General features: G+C 38.3%; 1 protein-coding gene across 5 annotated transcripts in view; it reads right to left on the bottom strand.

The window, feature by feature from the left end:
* Positions 1-18757, bottom strand: part of MGAT4D (MGAT4 family member D) — a 60295-nt gene that overhangs the window by 26424 nt on the left and 15114 nt on the right. For 2 of the 5 annotated variants that reach the window (XR_015286983.1, XM_086889817.1), the window contains exons 4-6: positions 5575-5715; positions 3663-3796; positions 1511-1557 (exon numbers count right to left, since the gene is read on the bottom strand). Coding sequence is in view for 4 of the 5 variants with exons in the window: in XM_086889817.1 (XP_086745943.1) it covers positions 1511-1557; positions 3663-3796; positions 5575-5671 (278 nt within the window). In the remaining variant the exon portion in view is untranslated. Of the gene's footprint in view, positions 1-1510; positions 1558-3662; positions 3797-5574; positions 5716-7669; positions 7832-18455; positions 18683-18757 lie in introns of those variants that run through there. The other 3 variants (XM_086889815.1, XM_086889813.1, XM_086889816.1) reach the window with 3 other exon arrangements.

Genomic DNA, 18757 nt, shown 5'->3' with positions numbered 1-18757 from the left:
AAGCTTCCATTTGACATCACTAAAGTTAATTTGGCAGGGCAAAGACCACCCATCTAATGTTACCCATCATGTAGTAGCATTTAATATTATAAAAGTAATCCCATTCCTGCCCCAAGTCTATTGCCTTCCTGAAAAATAGTAAAAAAAAAGGAAACAAAGACTGGGAAAATATGGATATGTTGTGGCACCTGGGGACATAGTTTAGTGGTGGCAGTGCAGAGCTAATGCTTGAACACTCTTGATCTTACATGTCTTTTCTGACCTAAGGAATTCTATGATTCTATGATGTGGGAACTGAATCAGCTGGGATAGATCATACTTTGTACTGGGTTCCTGTCATGGAGGGAATAAACCTGAGGCCCTGGGAGGAGGATACTGGAAAGGATGGAAATTAGGATGCTACTGGGATCATTCCACAATAGGTCATGTCCCTGGTCCGTGTTTGCGATTTAACCCCTGCCCTCAGGTACCCATATGCATTGTTAGGTTAACCACACTCCCTGGATTTCGGATGCAACCCCTCAGACCATGCAGTCCCAGTGAACATTAAAATCTATCTTTGGGCTTGCCATCGTACCCGTCCCGATTTATTTCACCATGCTCAACCCAGCTGAACTGGACTAGAGGTCTCAGAACGCCACTGTGACACTATGACAGATGCCAGATTACACTGCAGGGTTGTGTAGTCAGTGGGGACCTCGTACATGTAGCCTCAGGTGCATGAATTGCTTTGGGAAACAGTAAAGGTAAGAAGATTTTCAGAAGGTGTGAAAATAGGCCTCAGAAAAGAAAAAGCAGAGAACTTAGAGCTAGCTGCAAGGCTTGAAAAGTAAAGAAGATACAATAATGCAATATGCAAGGACATGAAACAATAGTTGAGTTTTTTAGGCTTGGCTAACTAAGATAGACCTTAAGACTGCAGAAAAATATGCTTACCAAGAAAGTTTTAAGCTTAATAACAGAGTATTGTGTATAGTTAGTAGAAAGCAAACGAGCAAGCAGTGTTTGAAGAAGGTGTATGTGTGTTTCTAGTGATTGGATAGAACAATTGTCTGTAAGCTTTTGCAATATGCTATTGGCTGAAAAACTTATAAAATGTTCTGTAACAAAGAGATCTTGGACTGCTCATGGAAGATGTAAGCTTGTGCCATCTCCTGTATCTGTAGCTGAGACTAGTGCCCGAAATAAAAGCTTGTGACGCGTCACCTGTTTGTGAAAAACCTCCAACAAACTGCATCATTAACTTTGTAGGGAAAAGACTTAGGCTTGAGTAAATATTTATCAGAGATTTAAGCTGGGATCTTGACTGGTTAGTTAAAGTATATTTATCAAATAAGAAATGAAAACTAATTTGATATACATATTTCTGTTCTCAGTGTGTTATGGCACACATACTGAGAGTGCACCTTTGCTTCAGTTCCATTTCAGTGTTGAAACGTCCTAATTCTCTCCATAAAAGCTACAAATATGTTTACACTGGTGGCTGAGTGTTACATTCTGTAGGACTTACCTGGTTTTAACACTTTCTGCAACACTCTTAACATACTCTGCGTTCACCTAAAGAAAAAAGGGAGGGTTTCATTAAAAGTCATCCATTTTTGTATTAAACAATACTTTGTAGGGAATATGTATATGCAAACAATTTTTGCCTTCCAAACAAATGTGGTATGTTACAGCAGTATTTCTACTAAGGAAGAGTATAGGCTTTTCAAAGCAACCAAACTTTCACTTTTGTTTCCAACTATCTCCAGCTGCCATTTCTTGCACTTCGTTTTTCCCTGCTTTTGCAGAAGGCCAGACTGTTTTCTGGCTAAAATTCTGTTCAGCTATGCCAGTAAAACACAGCCATATAACTATCAGTAAAAAGAGCTGGTTTGGGTTAAACATCCAAAAATCACAAAAGACACTTAAGGCTGATAAGAAAAATCACCTGAGCAAAATATTCTAAAGCCAGCAATACTTAACATTTTTATTGAGTTTCTTCCTAATAGCAAACTTATGGCTCTTTGCTTGGAATTTTTGAAGACATTCATTAGTGCTGTTTCATAAAAGTAACAGTTTTAGTGTGTGAAACGTATCTGTTAACTATATTAAGAGTGCAAAATTTTATGAATGTGTTTTCTAAGGCAACACAATAACTGTCCTAGGAGTTCAGATTTTTCTTTAAATAAACAAAATTTTTAATATATAACTGTTACCAATCATATATTAAATTTGTCATGAGTAAAAAAAAAAAAGTAAAGAAGTGTGATAAAAAAAAAAATACCCAGAATTTAAAAATCACTCTCAGTCAATAAGTTAACTCAAGTTTAACCCATGATGTAAATATTTACCTTGGTTTTTTTTAAACTTTGTGGGATAAAGCAAGATGTGGATTCATGACCAGTGAACACACCTGCCCTCCTCTCATAATAAAATATTCTTATCACCCCTCAGATCAGCATGGTTATCTGCTCCAGTTTACTACATGGCTGAAAAAATGGAAGTTGTGAGAACATGACTTTTGGGTTGAGATAAAAGGAGTAGTAATTCTTACAATGGCAGTTTAATCCTAAATTGGCTGATATGGACTATTACTACAACCACAGCCCCTATTTGTTCAAAGTGCCACATTAGGACTCTCCACAGTGGAAAACTACTCACAAGTTAACCCTTAAAACTCACAGAATCCTCTGAAGCCCTATAATAGGAAGTTCACCTGAATGACAGCCAGTCAAATCTCATCACTACCAGGGCTCTTCATTGGGAAATACCAACTGCAAATTAAGTTCAGCTCCTAAAAACTATGCTGAAGAGGAACTACAGCCAATAAAACTGGTACTGTGTACTCATCATTGTGATCCAAACAGAAAAGTGGAAGTTGTGGCCAAACTTATTAAAGTGAACTATACTCTGTGTGACACTTTCATATCTGCAAAAGTGATGACTAATTAATAAAAAATAGCAAATTCTAACTGTTAATGAATCCATGCTTGGATTTCACGCTATGAAAGGACAAAGAAATATGAAGAATAAAGATTAAGTCTGAATAATTGCACAGTCATTTTACCTGCTAGAAGATATCACTAGCTAATTCTGCAGGTTTTTTTTTTTTTTCTGATGTAATCAAGGTATTTTTGAGTTAGAAAAAAACCCAACATTTATCTCTAATATCTTCCCTTGAGCACTGTTTACTTTCCCAAACCTGTTCAAGGTCCTGAACAGTTGTTTTTTTTTTGAATGGGAAATGCCAAAACACATGCAGAAGGCTCCAATATGTCAAGATGCTTTGCAAGATATATGTTATCAAGCAGATAAATAATGTGAACATTTCTTAGACTAAGTTTATTTTCTTCATGTTCTATGGCACTTTTCTGTGAGGACTTACATTTCATTCTGGAAGAAGAACCTTACTTTCAGAGATAAATAATGAGTTCATATGGTTGGAAAATCTGACCCAATGACTTTGTTGGTAAATGTAATACGACTTTTTACCCTTTGATCATCTGCATTACAGGGGTTTTCTCCACATATGAACACTAAGGTACTAACTGCTCACCATCTCCTCCAGCCCTGAAGAAATCCCTCCCAAAGGTCAAGCTACCACTATTTTGCACTATTACATTTAGACATAAATCTGCATATTGTCTATCAGCATTCTTCACCTTTCCATGCAAACTTACCTCTGCTATAAAGATGATTATTATGCAGTCCTTCTTTTGTTCTTCAGATAGTTGGTACAGTAGGGAATGCAATGTATCAATCAGATAATCTTGTTTTTCCCTTTTCACCGTAGGAATACCCATCACCAAGGAGACTGCAAATAGAGAATGCTTCAAGCCATGTAATTTTAAGGAAAATTGAAATTACATTTTAATTTTGATTTGATATGACCATGAAACTTGGCAACAGTTAATATTTCCTTAGCTGTGTGACAGCATTTGCTCTACTACCTGGAAGGAGAGATACCTCCAGCTGTGTTTAGTTTAGAGACACCTGTGTCCGTGTTATAAACACTAGGTCTACACTTGAGAACTTGGAGATATTACTATGTCTGACAAACACATAGGTGTTTGCCACTGAGATTCAAAAGTGAGTTTGCAAAATAAGTGCTTGCTCTTGCTTTGGAGATCTAAGTAGGAAGGGTTAAACCAGCACTGCTCTAGTGAGCAGGTTCTCATAGGTAGTGAATGCTATGCATTTCAGAAAGGAATCCACTTCAAAAATCCTGAGCAGTTTAATTTATATGCATCAATGTTTTTCATAGCATCAGTAAGAATAAAATAACTAAGATGTTACTGTTATTAAAAGTAAAGGAACTGAAATTGTCTCTGGCAAAGACTCCTCTAGTAGCCAACCTATGCTGTATTACATTGTTAGACCATAAGCAGGGTGTCTCTCTTTTCATTAGTATGGGCATTACTTAAATCAGTGGCCAAACATAGCTCAGTAAACCTGTGGAATCTTTTTCCTTGCAGATGATTTCTATTCACCAAAATCTCAGAAGGCTGGTAAGCAAGCAACAACTTGAAATAAAACAGTAAGTGCAAATAGTGACTTCGTTCTCACTTTAACTTCCATGCCAGTGTCAGCTCAAAAACGCCAAAGTGCTAATGTTCCTTCCCAGCACATAACTTGCTAAACCATTGGGGTTTGTTTCATTTTATAAACTGAAGGTCAACCTGTACTTATTTAACTACAGTCTTGCTATTGTGATTTTCCTGTACAAATAAAAGAAGATTAAACAGAGTACTTATTTATTAGTGACACTGATCTACAGGTACTCCAGTAAGAGCTACAACATTAGATCACGTTGCTACAACTACACCTACTAATAAGTAGTCTGTAGAAAGTTATCTATTGTCATGAGCATGGCCCAAGGTTTGGAGTTTTTCGGTTAAGTCAAAAACACTGCCAGTGTTTCTTCATATAAAATCACCCTAGAGAAAAGTAAAAATTTCAGCAAAATACAAAACTCAGCAAAATGGTTGACTAGCTTCTTCTTTGCTTCTTCTTAGCTTTTTTGCTTTGCTATTTTTGCATGTTCCTTTTACCTGTCACATGACAGTTAAGACAATGCAAAATTTGTATTATAGTCCACTAGAATTCATTATGATTTCTACAGGTGTCAGCCAATTTCTCATGTGGATGAAAAAGCTACACTGAAGATATATAATATCCTTTAAATGATCACATCACCTTTCCCTTTGCTTTTCACATTGCCAAACTAAATGCATTGTAAATTTGCCTTGGCTTCCTCATCCATACTAATTTTGTGGGGAAAAAATGTCAGCTACTGCATATTAGTCGTATGAATATATGATTAAAACAAAAAATAATCTTGTTTTTCAAGCAAAATTATTTGTATTGATTTTTCAAAAGGATTTCAGAATACTTTGAGTCTTTGATAAAGACTTGAAATAGGGGTGGGCATTTTAAAAGTACTTTTGCTATTGCCATTAAAATTCATTCAGCTTGGTAACATTAGAAAATTAAGAGAGAAAATCCATTCCAAACTTTTGAGTATGCTTCATTGCTAGAAATTAATAAAAGATACAAACACATGGGAAAAAGAAGCCAAGCTTTATTTCCTACCTCCAGTTCTCTGTTGCCCAAAAATAACATTTGGGAAAATTGCATCTACATATTCTCGAAGATGAGGGAGATAGTAGTACATATTTGTAAGATGCATGGGGAGTTTTCTGGGGAGGTTTAAGTCTTTCCACTTGATATCTCCTTAAAGACAAAACAAACACAGAGATACACATAAAATAAAAAGCAAGTAGAGAAGCCTATTTCTTCACCTGTTTTGCTCAACTGAACACTGGCAGATTATCACACACAAGGTTATTCAATCAGAACTATTCCTCAGAAATTATTATATGTCATATATATTACATTATATTAAATTGAGAATTTCCCAGTACAACTCTTCCCATTCAGCTGGTGGTGCAGAGCTCCAATCTTGAGCATCCTGGGAACACTATTGCCCTGTGTCTGCACACTTGCAATCTTTAAACACAGTAAGTAGTTATTTTAAAGGCAGTAGTAAAAAACTGTTTACTGTTTGTTTGTTTGTTTGTTTTACATGGTTGGCAAAAAAAATTTTAATGAAAAGAAACACAGATTCAGATTAATAACCTTCTTAACTGCTTTTTAAACTTAAATGCTTTCCCTAAAAAGTAACACATGGTGGTTTTCACAGCTCAAGCAAAAGTTCTCAGTTTATTAAAAGTCCTATGGTAAACAGAATGACTACATATAGGCCTTTAAAAACTATTCAAGAAACAAAAGGCTATAGCATTTAAGAGAAAAGTAGTGATTTTGTTTTTCTTTACTACTTTAAAATAAAGACGAAAACAATAGAATGTTTATTGACTGAGATGGAAAGTTATTTTTCCCAAGAAATGCATCTAAGATAACTCCCAAAATTTATCACCCTTAAAATTTATGTACAAGTACCACAAAAACCATCATCAGCTTTATTCGCTCAGCTTAGGTTAAGAAAGGCAGAGGCTTACTGAATGAGCAAAATTTTAAGTTTTTCAACTTCCAAAAGATGAAAATCAGGATGAAAAAGAGATTTCCTGCCTTACAGAAAACAGTTTAAAAAAACCCCAAACAACCATATATATGTGTCCAGATATTTGTGTAAGAGACAGAGATCCACATGTCCTTCCACACTGTTAAGCCATGAAATATACTGGCATTTTGCTGTATAGAAACCACCTTCACAACTTTTCAAGGACTTTTCCTCCTTTATTTAGAAGTAGTACATATCAAGTGTTGCCCAAGGGAGTTTAGTTCCATTGACTACAATAAATCTTTCAATTTTGGTTGTATCATAAAACATGGCTGAAATGGGAAGCAGGTTAAGTGAAAATAAAAGGAAAATTATTCAGCAATTTTAAGAAATTTCCTGTGAACAGATTTATACTTTCTCAAATTTAGCTGACTCCAATAAGAATCAAAAGCAGGGGAAAGGGGAACTTGCACTCTCCTTTTTACTGCCATTTTGTGCATCAGGCAGTAACTCTTTGCCCACAGTATGTAGGGCTAGTGCAGGCTGACAACATGATTCTACTCTAAAGCTCCTAAGGCCACCACCCTGCCAATGCTCAGGCCTTTGTTTATACACATCTGAACAGTCCCAATGAATTAATATCAGATAAACAGACAAAAACTGGCAGAGGGGAACAGCAGAAGAAACAACTCTGACTATTCAAAGAACAAACGCACCTTCTGCTTTCTTCCCCTGTAACAATCCAGGTTAATGCCCTATTTTAGTCTGATTATCAGCCTGCTGTACTGAATGAAAATAAGGATTGTTAAATGGTAGTTTTCAGTCACACCCAGACTCTTTCTGAAGTTTCTGAAATTTCTGAAATTCCTTCAGGACAGAGATGCCTCTTCTAGTTTCCTTTCTCTCCCCAGGGAAGCTCTGCCAGTCTCAAAGGGGAGAAAGATCCTGCACAACTACGTAATTTATTTTAGGTGACAAAATCAGTCAATGTATTGCATGCAACTACAGTGTGCAGACAGATAGAGATGTACAACAGTCTGGAAGGCAAGGTAACTAAAAAATTCAGTTAAACAGTGGGAAGAAGCCAGATCACTAAACTTTACATGTTGGTGTCCAAAAAAAAACCCCCAAAAAAACCAAAAAAAGCCAAAGAAAATCCCTACAAACCTGTGGTTTTTTTTGTCACATTCATTCTTCTTGCAACTATATGTTTAATTTCATCTAAGGCACTGTTCAGTTCATGTGATCTTTTTATATTTTCCTTTTCAGCATACAATAGTCTTTGCTGAAGTTCCAGCAACTGGTACTGGTACATATCTAAGCCATTTCCTGCAATAAGAACACAATTTATTTTCTAAAAGGTAATTTATATGATGGAATAAAGTTAAAGGATAGGTTATGGTCCAGAAGATCACATCACCAAAGTGTATAAACAATAATAAAGTTTATCCAGGAGAACTAGTCTGGAAGAGTATTAAGAAGGTAGAGTTCAGGGAGCACAGCTGGATAAAGGTAAATTGAAGACAAAACCAAGAATATGAAATCCATAATAAGGAAAAACTCAGTGAAAGACTGTGAGTTGCTGGGGAAGGTGCTACATTTTTCACCAAATAACAAACTATGATGATCCTTTTCACACTGAAAAGTATAATTATGTAATGGCACGTCTTGTGCATCAAACAAGCAGTCTTCATCTATGATCCAGGTGTCTGGATCATGTTAAGAAGTATTACTAAAGATGGTTATATAAAGCAATACTTCAATAACATTGCCCCTTTGCAACAGGGAGTAAAGAAAGTAGAAGGGGATTTCTGCCTCATTTTAAAATGTTTTATAATGCTGCTTCTTTTATTGGTCTTGTTGTGGCTTGGCTTTTTTCCTAGTTAAATGCTGTTATTTAGAGATTTCTCCCATTCTATTTGTGGGCTATACTAAGTTTTATCTGTGGCAGCTCTCATTTTCTAGGACCTGCCATTGTCTCTCTGGAAAAGTGAATTCCCAGGGATTCTAACATGTAAAAGGCACTATGAGAAAAATGCAGAGATAACACAAATTTGTGAGGATTTGCAGAGGTGTTTCAAACTGGAATTAACTTGCATTCTGGATAAACAGGGGTTTTTTTATCTACATAAAACACAAGTCCTTAATTTAATCAGTAAATGTGTGATTGAAGACAGAAGTTCAAAACATCTAGGAAGAAAGCAGTTAGAAAAAAGAAGTAAACATATAATGTATATTATCATTATTTACCTCATTAAAATTTTAAAAGTTGCTTAATAAAATCCCATTAATGCTTTCTAAAATTTTTGACACCCTTAGAAATGTTTGTAAGAAAGGCATTTGTATCTATGAGTACATTATAATATGGAGCTATGAACATAAATTTAGCATTGCTGAAGGGAGGGAAAACCTGGATTATTTCAGCTTCATGTAACAAGACACTTCTACTTGATTGAAGTGAGCTTCCCTAAGAAAATTGGAGAATAAATTATAAAAAACAACAAAAAAGCCAAATGGAAGGTCAAAACAGATGAAGAGTCTATCTTTAAACAATATAAAATAGATAAAATAGATTAAAATATATTTCAAATTTAAAAATCTGTCATAAGGCATCAGGCTACAGAGCTGAACCCCAAACAAGCTAAATTTTTTGGCATACCTAAGGAAGATCTCTTTCATCAGCTACCATATAGGAATACACTTTCTCATTTATGCTTTTCTTCTGTAGCTGTGTTTCCAATGCCATAATCTTGTTTATTTTCCTTTAGAATGTATATGAATAAAATGAAAACAAAACATTTAAGCTGATTTAGGTGACTGACAGATAACCATCACATTTTCATAGGAAGAAAGTGATTCCAGATCAATAAACACATGTAAATATGGTGGAGATTTACCTTACAATTCCTAGACAAATTCAGAAATATAAGCTAAAGATACAATAATGGATGTTTTAAAATCCAGTTTATAGAAGGAATTGGTGAAGAAATTGCAGACAAATTATAACATCATAGTCTCTCTCTTCATAATTCTCTCAGCTATGCAGTGTCAGTGTGACTCAAAATAACCAGTGTCACCACTGGGCTGACTTTTTGGCAAGCACCAAGTATTTGCTTTAGCAGTTGTATTTGCTTACTTACAGGTGAGCCTATCAAAATTTCACAGGTGGTTCTTGGAAATAAAATGTCAATACTCAGCTATCATTGAGTCCACCCAAAGAAGGTGGCATTTACAATCGGCCTTATCTATTTCTTCCAGCCAGAAGAGGGAAACCATATTTTTAAGTCTTTCAGAACTGAACTCTCTGTTCAGTTGCTAACTGAACAAGATTCTTAGTAATCACTTATCTCATTTTTTTGATGGCTCAGGAAGTAAGGGTTTGACACAAGGAACATAATATTCACCTTTGGTGTCCTGGGGTGACTTTATGATCTTATATCCCCAATCGCCTGGTTTATGTTACATATTAAGTTCTGCACCTTTAAGAGTGGCTCTGATAGTGAAGGGGGGAAAGAGGAAGCTGAAGTTTGTGTTGAAAAAATACATCACTCCCCCGCATCCTGCTCCTGGACTGTGTTGTCTGCAGCATGGACAGACAGAGGGACAGAGCTTCTCTTTGGCTTTTAGTTAGTTTTAGCTAGCTGAGGCAGAGAAGTTCCCTGGACCTTTTTTTTTCCTTTTTTCTTGGATCTGTTCAAACCTACTCTGGACTGAAAAAACCCCAGCCAAACCCTGGGAGCTCACGCCTGTGGCCCACCGGGGCCTGGGCCTCGGTACTTTCCAGGGCTGGAGGGATTGATAAGAACCTGAGCGGGCTGAGCTACACCACATGAAAAGGACTTTTACTGGATTTGCCATCTCATTGAACAGTGAGGTTTTATTGTTTAATATTATTCAATTTCTGTTAAATAAACAGGGTTTTTCCACTTCTCTCCAAGGAAATCTCTTCCTGAACCAGTTGGGGGCAGGGGCCGCTTGGATTTGCTTTCTGGGGGGATCCCATTTGGAGGCTTTCTCCCAAATTTGCCCTAAACCAGGACACTTGGTGAAGAATTAATTTATTATAAAAATTAGAACATGGAATGTTCTAAATTTTACTAGAGGAGATGTGAATAAGCAAGATTAACTATTACTAAACTTGTGGCAAAAAAAATGTGTTTAGAAAGCAATATGAAGCTAAACACCCTAAATATTTCAACAGTCATTGAGTTTAAATGGATTTGTGTGTATGTGCATGTCTGAAAAATGTTCTTTCAGCATCTAATGATCCACGGAGAACAAAAACAGCTGCTTGCAACAGATTGCTTAGAAAGACACAGGGCACTTTTACAAACAGTGCTTCCTGACAAGGAGGGTCAGGGAGATGGAGCTTTGACTACATCATGAAATACTCTGCGCTCAGCAATAGCCTGGCTTGGCAATGCCTTGTCTAACAATGGCTCTGTCAGCAGTGAGGAGTGTCAGAAGAAAACCAGAAAAGAGCAAGGTGAGGACCTGCGGCAAAACTCCAAAAAGCAAATTAAGGTAAAGGAGGCCCTGCAGAGAGACCCCAACAAATAAGTGCTGGGCAATCACCACCTGTAGGTATTTCAACAAGGGCAAATGTCAGATTCCACATCTGGAATGGGACAACCCTGGATGTAGGTACAGACTGTGGAATGAGAGGCTGGAGAGTAGCACTGTGCAAAGGGACCTGGGGGTCCTGGTATATGGAAAGTTGAATGTGAGTCAGCAGTGCCCTGGGAGCCAGGAGAGCCAACCCTGTCCTGAGGGGCATCAAGGACAGCATCACCAGGTGGGCAAGGGAGGGGATTGTCCCACTCTGCTCTGCACTGGGGCAGCCTCACCTCGAGTGCTGGGGGCAGTTATGGGTGCCACAATATAAAACAGGCATTAAGCCATTAGAGAGGGTCCAAAGGAGGGGTCTGAAGGGAAAGCTTTATGAGGAGCAGATTAGGCCTCTTGGTCTGTTCAGTCTGAAAAGAGACCTCATTGTGGTCTACAGCTTCCTCAGGAGGGAAAATGGAGGAGCAGTGGAAGGCCCATACTAATCTCTGTGGTGACCAGTGACAGGACCCAAGAAAATGGCATGAAGTTGTGTCAGGGGAGGTTTAGGTTAGATATCAGGAAAAGGAAAGGTTCTTTACCCAAAGGGTGGCTGGGCACTGGAACAGGCTTCCCAGTGCGGTGGTCACATCACCAAACCTGACAGAGTTAAACAAACTTTTGAACAACACTCAGGCACATGGTGTGACTCTTTGCAAGGCCAGGAGTTGGACTCAATTATCCTTGTGGGTCCATTCCATCTAAGCATATTCTGTGATTCTATGTAAAGGCTTCTTCCCTTGGCAAGCTGAAGGTGGTTCACTCTGATAGGCCAAGAGTGGTTTACTGAATTTCCCTTCTAGGAAAAGTCAGTGCGGCTACACTAGCTACAAGCCATGGGAGCAAAAAAAGACCACCTCCCAGACACAGTGATAGCACTCAAAAAAAAAGTTTTGCAGTGAATTTTCAGCTCTACTGTAGCTTTCCTCTGTTAACCACACATTGGCATATATACCTATGAATTCTGTAATTCTAAGATAGCAACATTTTAAATAGTTTTAAATGCACTCTTGTGTTCCTATTCCTTGTTCACAACCTACATTGTTTATCATGCCTAAAGACTGTTTCTTTTAGAAATTAAAATTTGGTTAATGGCCTCCTTAAAAGAAAACTATATAAGCACACTAACTGCAAAAGATCTTGTCATACTCTGTGCTTGGAACCACTGCTCACTGTTCAGGTTAATGAGGCATATTGAACTACTGAGGCATGCATTGCACTAATAACTAGCAGTTCATTATCTCTCCATAACTGATATAATATACCTTTCTGAATCTTGTTACATGCTTTGCATGCTCAGGTTTTGTGCTCTCTGAGTAAGGAAGGAAAAAAAAATTCCCAAACAATGACTCTGTCTCAGGTCAGAACAGCAAGTTCTTAGGCAAACACTTAAATTCAACAATGTGCATTACATTTAATTATTTTGTTTAGAGTCTTACAGCACAGTATTGTGTCTTCCAAAATGTTAGAAACGTCTACTCGCCTTTGACAGTGTCCACATCAGAAGCTACAAGGCAGTGGAAGTACTTTGCATTAACCCAGGGACATCAAAGAAAAGCACTGTGCCAGCAATTTGGGGCAGGGGACTTAGGGTTCCTCTATTCCCATACAAAGCACACTGGGAAGAGAACCAGAATACTTTCAGTATTGAAACAAATACACACTTTACAGAGTTAAAGGCAGATCCAAGTTAATAACTGGATTTTAAAAACTCACGATATTGTCTAACAAACACGGACTCAGTCTTGAGTTTGGCACAGAATATTTTTTACTGAACAATTTACATACTGTATCTAACTGAAACTAGATGAGAAAACTTGTTTCAAAGAAAATACAACTTAAGCTCTATTAATATTTTCTTAAATGTTAGCCAACAATCCTCATTTTAGACTTAAGTCTTTTCCCATATTAGGACGTAGTGAAAAGTCATCTTAAAACATTCAGTCAGAACATCACCATATAGGAAAGCAATATCACTAAAATAAGTGAAAAGATATAGAAATTGAATGGATATTATATGGTGTTTGCCCATAATTGGTATACTTTGGTTATAAGGTAGTACTCATTCACTTCTAACAATTCCTATTGCAATATGGTTGGTATTTTAAATCCTTTACTTCTCTTCCTGAGGTAGCAACAGCTACTAAATTATACACACATTTAGTTAAATGCCTAGCCACCAACTAAGGTATTTCTGTAGAATATACTCTGTTCCTCAAGACTTACTGCACAACACTAGGAAAGCACGAAGGTCATATGTTTGCACTTGTTTAAGCACAGGTTATGATGTGACACTACAGCAAATGAAGAGAGGTATGAAATGCTCCGTTATCCCTTTCTCTACAAAATGCAACAATAACTGGCCTCCTTTTGTACCACAAGATTTATGGCTAAGTTCCTTTACTCTTTAGTCACAGTCCTGAAGTAACAGTAAGAAGCAGGAGAATTTTAATTTAGTAAATTACCCTTTAAAGCCAGCAAAACTACACAGTTTTTCTATGTCTAGGATATGAATTTTGATATAAAATTTTGAACCAGTAAATACTAAACTTTAAGTGGACCATTTGAGGCTGTTGTATGTTGGAGGGTTTTTTAATGCCAAAATGCAGAAGAACTACACAAAGAAACTGAGTAAGCAATAGATGGACTGAAAAACTGTTTCCTTATCACACTGTGTATTTCAGCCACATCCTAACTGCCACATATTGAGGCAAAACCTTAATGTGCAATAATCTCTGTTTGCTCTCAGTGTGACTGGAAGGAAATCTACACATGAAGGCATGACATAGCCTACCAGTCAGCTAGGACAGCTGGGAAAAGTGGTGGTTAAACACAACCTAACAGTTCTAGAGAAGACAGGAAGATTGGCATCTGTATGTTCAGAAATCTGGATAAGCTGTATTGGCAGAAGTAAGAGCAGTGTAATTCAAGACTTCCTTATCAAATTTGTCAATTTGCCACTATTTAATTGAAGCTTTGAGCCTGAGTATGCCAGATTGGACTGGACAGGAAACCTGCAAAGAACTCCGTCACAAATGACAGAATCTCCTGAGGACCTGCACTTGGCTGCACAGCTGAAACAAAGCATAACATCACAGGCAGAAGATGGCTGGAAATACAAGAAATGTGTAATCATGCTGTCTGGACTAGCATGTACATTACTGTATTTCAACAAGGAAAAAAAACACTTTCATCAGAAATACCTCTTTAACCCTTTGCAATGATGAAATTTCCCCCCCCCCTCCCCGATTTGTGGAACAAATTCAAGATACAGATGTACATACTTCTGTCAATGTAATCATAAGAGTAGTTTCTCTCTTGATCATCCTACCTCAAAGGAACAACTAAAGAAATTCAGGTATTACAGTGTTTGACTCAAGATGTGTATGTTAACATGCCTAGATCCTTGTGCCATAGTATTTCTGCATCAACTTCTAACTCCAGGCAAAGCTAACTTTTAATTTACTTGGACAAAGTATCCCAGAAATTTAGGTGAAGAGGGCAGCAACATGTCAACAAATCAATTCAAAGAGATTTAATCTTGTAACCCTTGAGAGCAACATGAGAAGCACTGCCAAAAGAGATGATCCAATTTACCTCATTGCTGTGACTTAGAAAAATTTCACTGTTATTGAGCAAAGGCACCAAAATTTATTTTTATTCAGCAATACTGTTTCCTCTGAAGAAGCTTAATATAAGTTCATGAGTTTATGCCTTCTGTTTTTCAAGTGGGGAAAACATTGCTACCTCCTTACATTTATTTTATTGTTTTTATATAGCTGTGATTTTTTTTTTATGGATTAGTATTTACAAGGAAAAACCATAGCTAAAATTGTGTGAGAAAATCACTATGTATTTTATAAATTGTATACTATTTCTCAGAACTCCAAACCTATATGAAGAGTATTTTTGTGAGAGCAAACGATTTTGGTCAGGTGAATTAACAAGAGAATTGTTACTCAAGTTTCACAAGCAGAAACCTAACAGCCTTTCCTATGCTCAGATACAAACTGTTTGCTGCTTGGGGCCTGCAGAGGGACATGCATGCAGGACTGCATCCATGCAGGACATGGAACAGGAATTGCTGCAGACTGCTTGCTAATAGCAGCTATGCTCACAAGTGCTCCAGTGGACGCTGAAGGAATCACCACACAACTTTAGATGCAGTATTCGCTTTCTCTGCCGATCTGACCATTACCAGCAGTCTCCACAATTACTTTCATCTCTTTTTTTTTTTTTTCTGGCCACAAAAATATCACTATATTTAGTATGAAACCTTGGCTTATATTTATAAAGCAATGGGAAAAGTGACTATAAAAACATTTTCCTAACCACAGTTAAAATATACACAGTATTATCCACAGTAACTGAAGTCTAGTGACAGTGGTAGATTCTGATCTTTTATTTTTTTAAGTGAATGAGTGAGTAGCATCTTCCCTGCTATGCCAGTTTGAGTTACTTGTACTTGATTTTAGCCTCACAACTCCAAGTCAATACTCAGGCTGCACATAATCAGAAGCAGCATCAAAGAGACAATTATTTACTGCTGTCATTGACAGTAAATACATTTCAATTCAAATCTCTCAAGCTACCTTTATTGAAAGGCATTTAAAGGTCACTGACTTAAGCTACTGATTTTTATTTGCACAGAAATTGGGACAGAGCCAATATCTGATTTAAACTTCTAATATTCAAGGGCTCTGAGACTGTGGACAAACTGAACAATATTTTACAGGATAATTATACTTTTTATGTTATAGAAATACTTAAGACCACTAGTCTTAAGCTTAGGTGTCCTGTCCTAGTCTTACAAAGCATATTTACTATCCCCAAACCACTGCTATCCAAGAAACAATTAACTAGACAGAAATCTGAAGGAATACTACAAACTACTGCTACTTAGTGTGATAGATTGTAGTCAAAAATCAAGAGCAGCCTAAACATTTCTATGGGCAGAGCAGAGAAGTTAACAAAAGTTAGGAGAGATTTACACAAATGTATGAAAGAAAATGAGCCAGAAAACATTTGAAAAATGAGGGAAAGAGAGGCGAGCTGACAAGCTACAGCAGTACTCACAGAAATTGACAAAGTGAAGGGTTAAGTGAAAAGGACATTAGAAAACACACATTGTAGTTTGAGATGCACCAAAACTGGAAATTCCTATAGTGCTCTAAGCATGACAATACAGAGCAAATTCAGCATGGCAGAAGGAAAAAAACAGAGGTTTAAAAACATCCAAGTAGATATATATGTCTGTTTTCAGAGCAAAAGATTAATTTCGAACCATTTTCTTAAACCAATATCCTGTGACAACAACAGAGCATTAGTGCATTTGCAATGCTTCTCTCTGTAGAAAAAGGTAACAACCTTTTTTGTTGTTACCTATGGCTAGCTGTTCTTAAGGTTTTCTGGATGGGTAGAAGGCTTGTCTTCTAACACCCCTTGGGAACAAAGACTATATTTTCAGTAAAATAAACATAACACAAAGTCATTCACTACATACTGCTACTTTCCCTTTTCATTATTAATATTAACTATTTTATTTACACATTTGTGAGATTTATCAAGCTTAAGAGAGTCTTTTAGACTTCAGACTACATATTCATATATACAATGGTCAAAAGTTGGCAAAAAACCCCCAGGTAATAATAATAATAATAATAATAATCATCATCATCATCATCATCATCATCATCATCATCATCATTAGAAAAATTATACCATCTGAGAGGAATTAGTTACTCAGTTTACTGTGGAGGAGGAGCCAACTGTGTAAAGAATAGTTAAGACAACACAAATACGTGAAACACATTATCCCTCTTGCCCAAAACAAACAAAACAAAAACAAATCAAATATCAAAGCAAAACAGCCCACTATGGAATGTCATCAGAGAAACGTCAAAAAGAAAGTGAAATGGAAATGTAATGCCAGTAATGAGGAGTCCCAAAACAAAATAAGCCACAATGACAACACAATGGTAACTGCAGATTGGACAAACGCTTTCATTCTGACATCTCTTGGATCTTAGCCTCCTAAGACACACCTTTCATTTTCCTTTCCCACTCCTAGCAGGAGTGCCACTGAAGAAAACATAAAATGTTGTAAGATAAACAACCATATAGCTGACTTAAAAGGCAGGAGGATCAGCACTGCCTTAACTCTATTCAATATGCCATTGTGGGGCCAAGATCTCCAAAAACACTTTTATTTGTTGCAGGAATAATTAATATAAGCAAATTATCTGCTAGCTGGAGTTGTGATCATTCCAGAAATTACTAAGTGGTTTATTATAATTCTGCATCTATAAAACCAAACCTGTTACAAAGGTGCATGTTGGAAGCACTTAAAGATCCACTCTTTTCCCCCGCCCCAAATCAACCACCCCTTCACCCATAACAAGACGTGTCTGCAAGTCTCAGAGATACTATTTGGAAAGACCTTCTCATTTCCTTTTGGAAAATACCATCAGTTCTACCTTTACTATATTGGCTCAGAGAATCTTAGACATGGCTTTATGAAGATCTATCTGGCATGTGCCACCTACATAACCTACTAAAAAGATAGTGTATCATTATAAAGTTTAGAAATAAAATATAAAAATTCCGATTTTTTCCCTCTTATTCTTTTCCTGGAAATATGCACAGGAAAAAGTGACCATACATGAGGCAGGATGGATAATGCTACTTTATCCTCTCTGACAATAAAATCAAAGCCACTTTAAAAGTGACAGCTACAGCAATCACGTTTAGATTTTTCTTTTCATCTTAATGCAAGATGCTTGTTAGAAAAAGAGTTGGAGAAAAAAAGAGTTAGGAAAATAAAAGTTCAAAATAAACTTTTATTGTTTCTTAAATTTAGGGTTGTATTTTTAACAGGGCAAGTACGGCCCAAGGACAAAATTCTGTAAGCTGTTTTGCAAGGTTGTGCCTGGGGACAAGCCACGACCCCGGGGGAACAGGCGAGACCCTCATGCTCAACCTTACACGCGGCCAAGCCTCGGAGCCACACAGGTTCCTCATTTGCCCCGCACGCCCGGAGAGCCGAGTGGGTCCGGAGCTCCGGGAGGTGATGGGGCGACCTGCCGCGCTCCCCGCCGCAACCCGGCTGTGCCCTGCCCCGACTCGCCGCCGCACGACGGGACGGAGCCGCACGACGGCCGGCTACCGCTGCCCCCGGTACCGTCGGGCGCGGCTCCAGGCGGGCATACCCAGGCGGGCACACCGGGTAGGGAGCCAGCGCCGCACTACCCCGACGGCCCGGCGAAAGGGGTCCAGCAGGTGCCACCGCGCCCCGCGCTCTTCGTGTCCCAGACAAACAGGACGGGGCGCCACCGCCGCCCGCTCTCACCTCGGCTCCCCTGCCACACCGCGTACCACAGCAGGGGGAAGGCGGCGCCGAGGCACAGCGCCGGCAGCACCTGCCCGAGCCGCAGCCGCATCTCCCGCGGGCGCTACCCGCACGGCCCGCACGCCACCGCCGCCGTCTCCGCCCGGGCAACGCGGGCCAGGCGTGTTCGCGCCGCGCTGCCCTCGCTGCCCGCTCCCCGCGCCGAGGGCCGGGGCACGTCCCGCCTCGCTGCTCGCCGGGCGGGGCCGCCAAGCTCTCCCGCTGTACATCGGCTTTCCCCGAGGAGCGGGTGTCCCCTCTGC

The sequence above is a fragment of the Cyanistes caeruleus genome, chromosome 5, assembly GCF_971803275.1.
Source record: "Cyanistes caeruleus chromosome 5, bCyaCae1.hap1.1, whole genome shotgun sequence".
Classification (NCBI taxonomy): domain Eukaryota; kingdom Metazoa; phylum Chordata; class Aves; order Passeriformes; family Paridae; genus Cyanistes; species Cyanistes caeruleus.
Note: the sequence above shows the minus strand (reverse complement) of the source record. Positions and strands in the feature narration are given on the sequence as shown.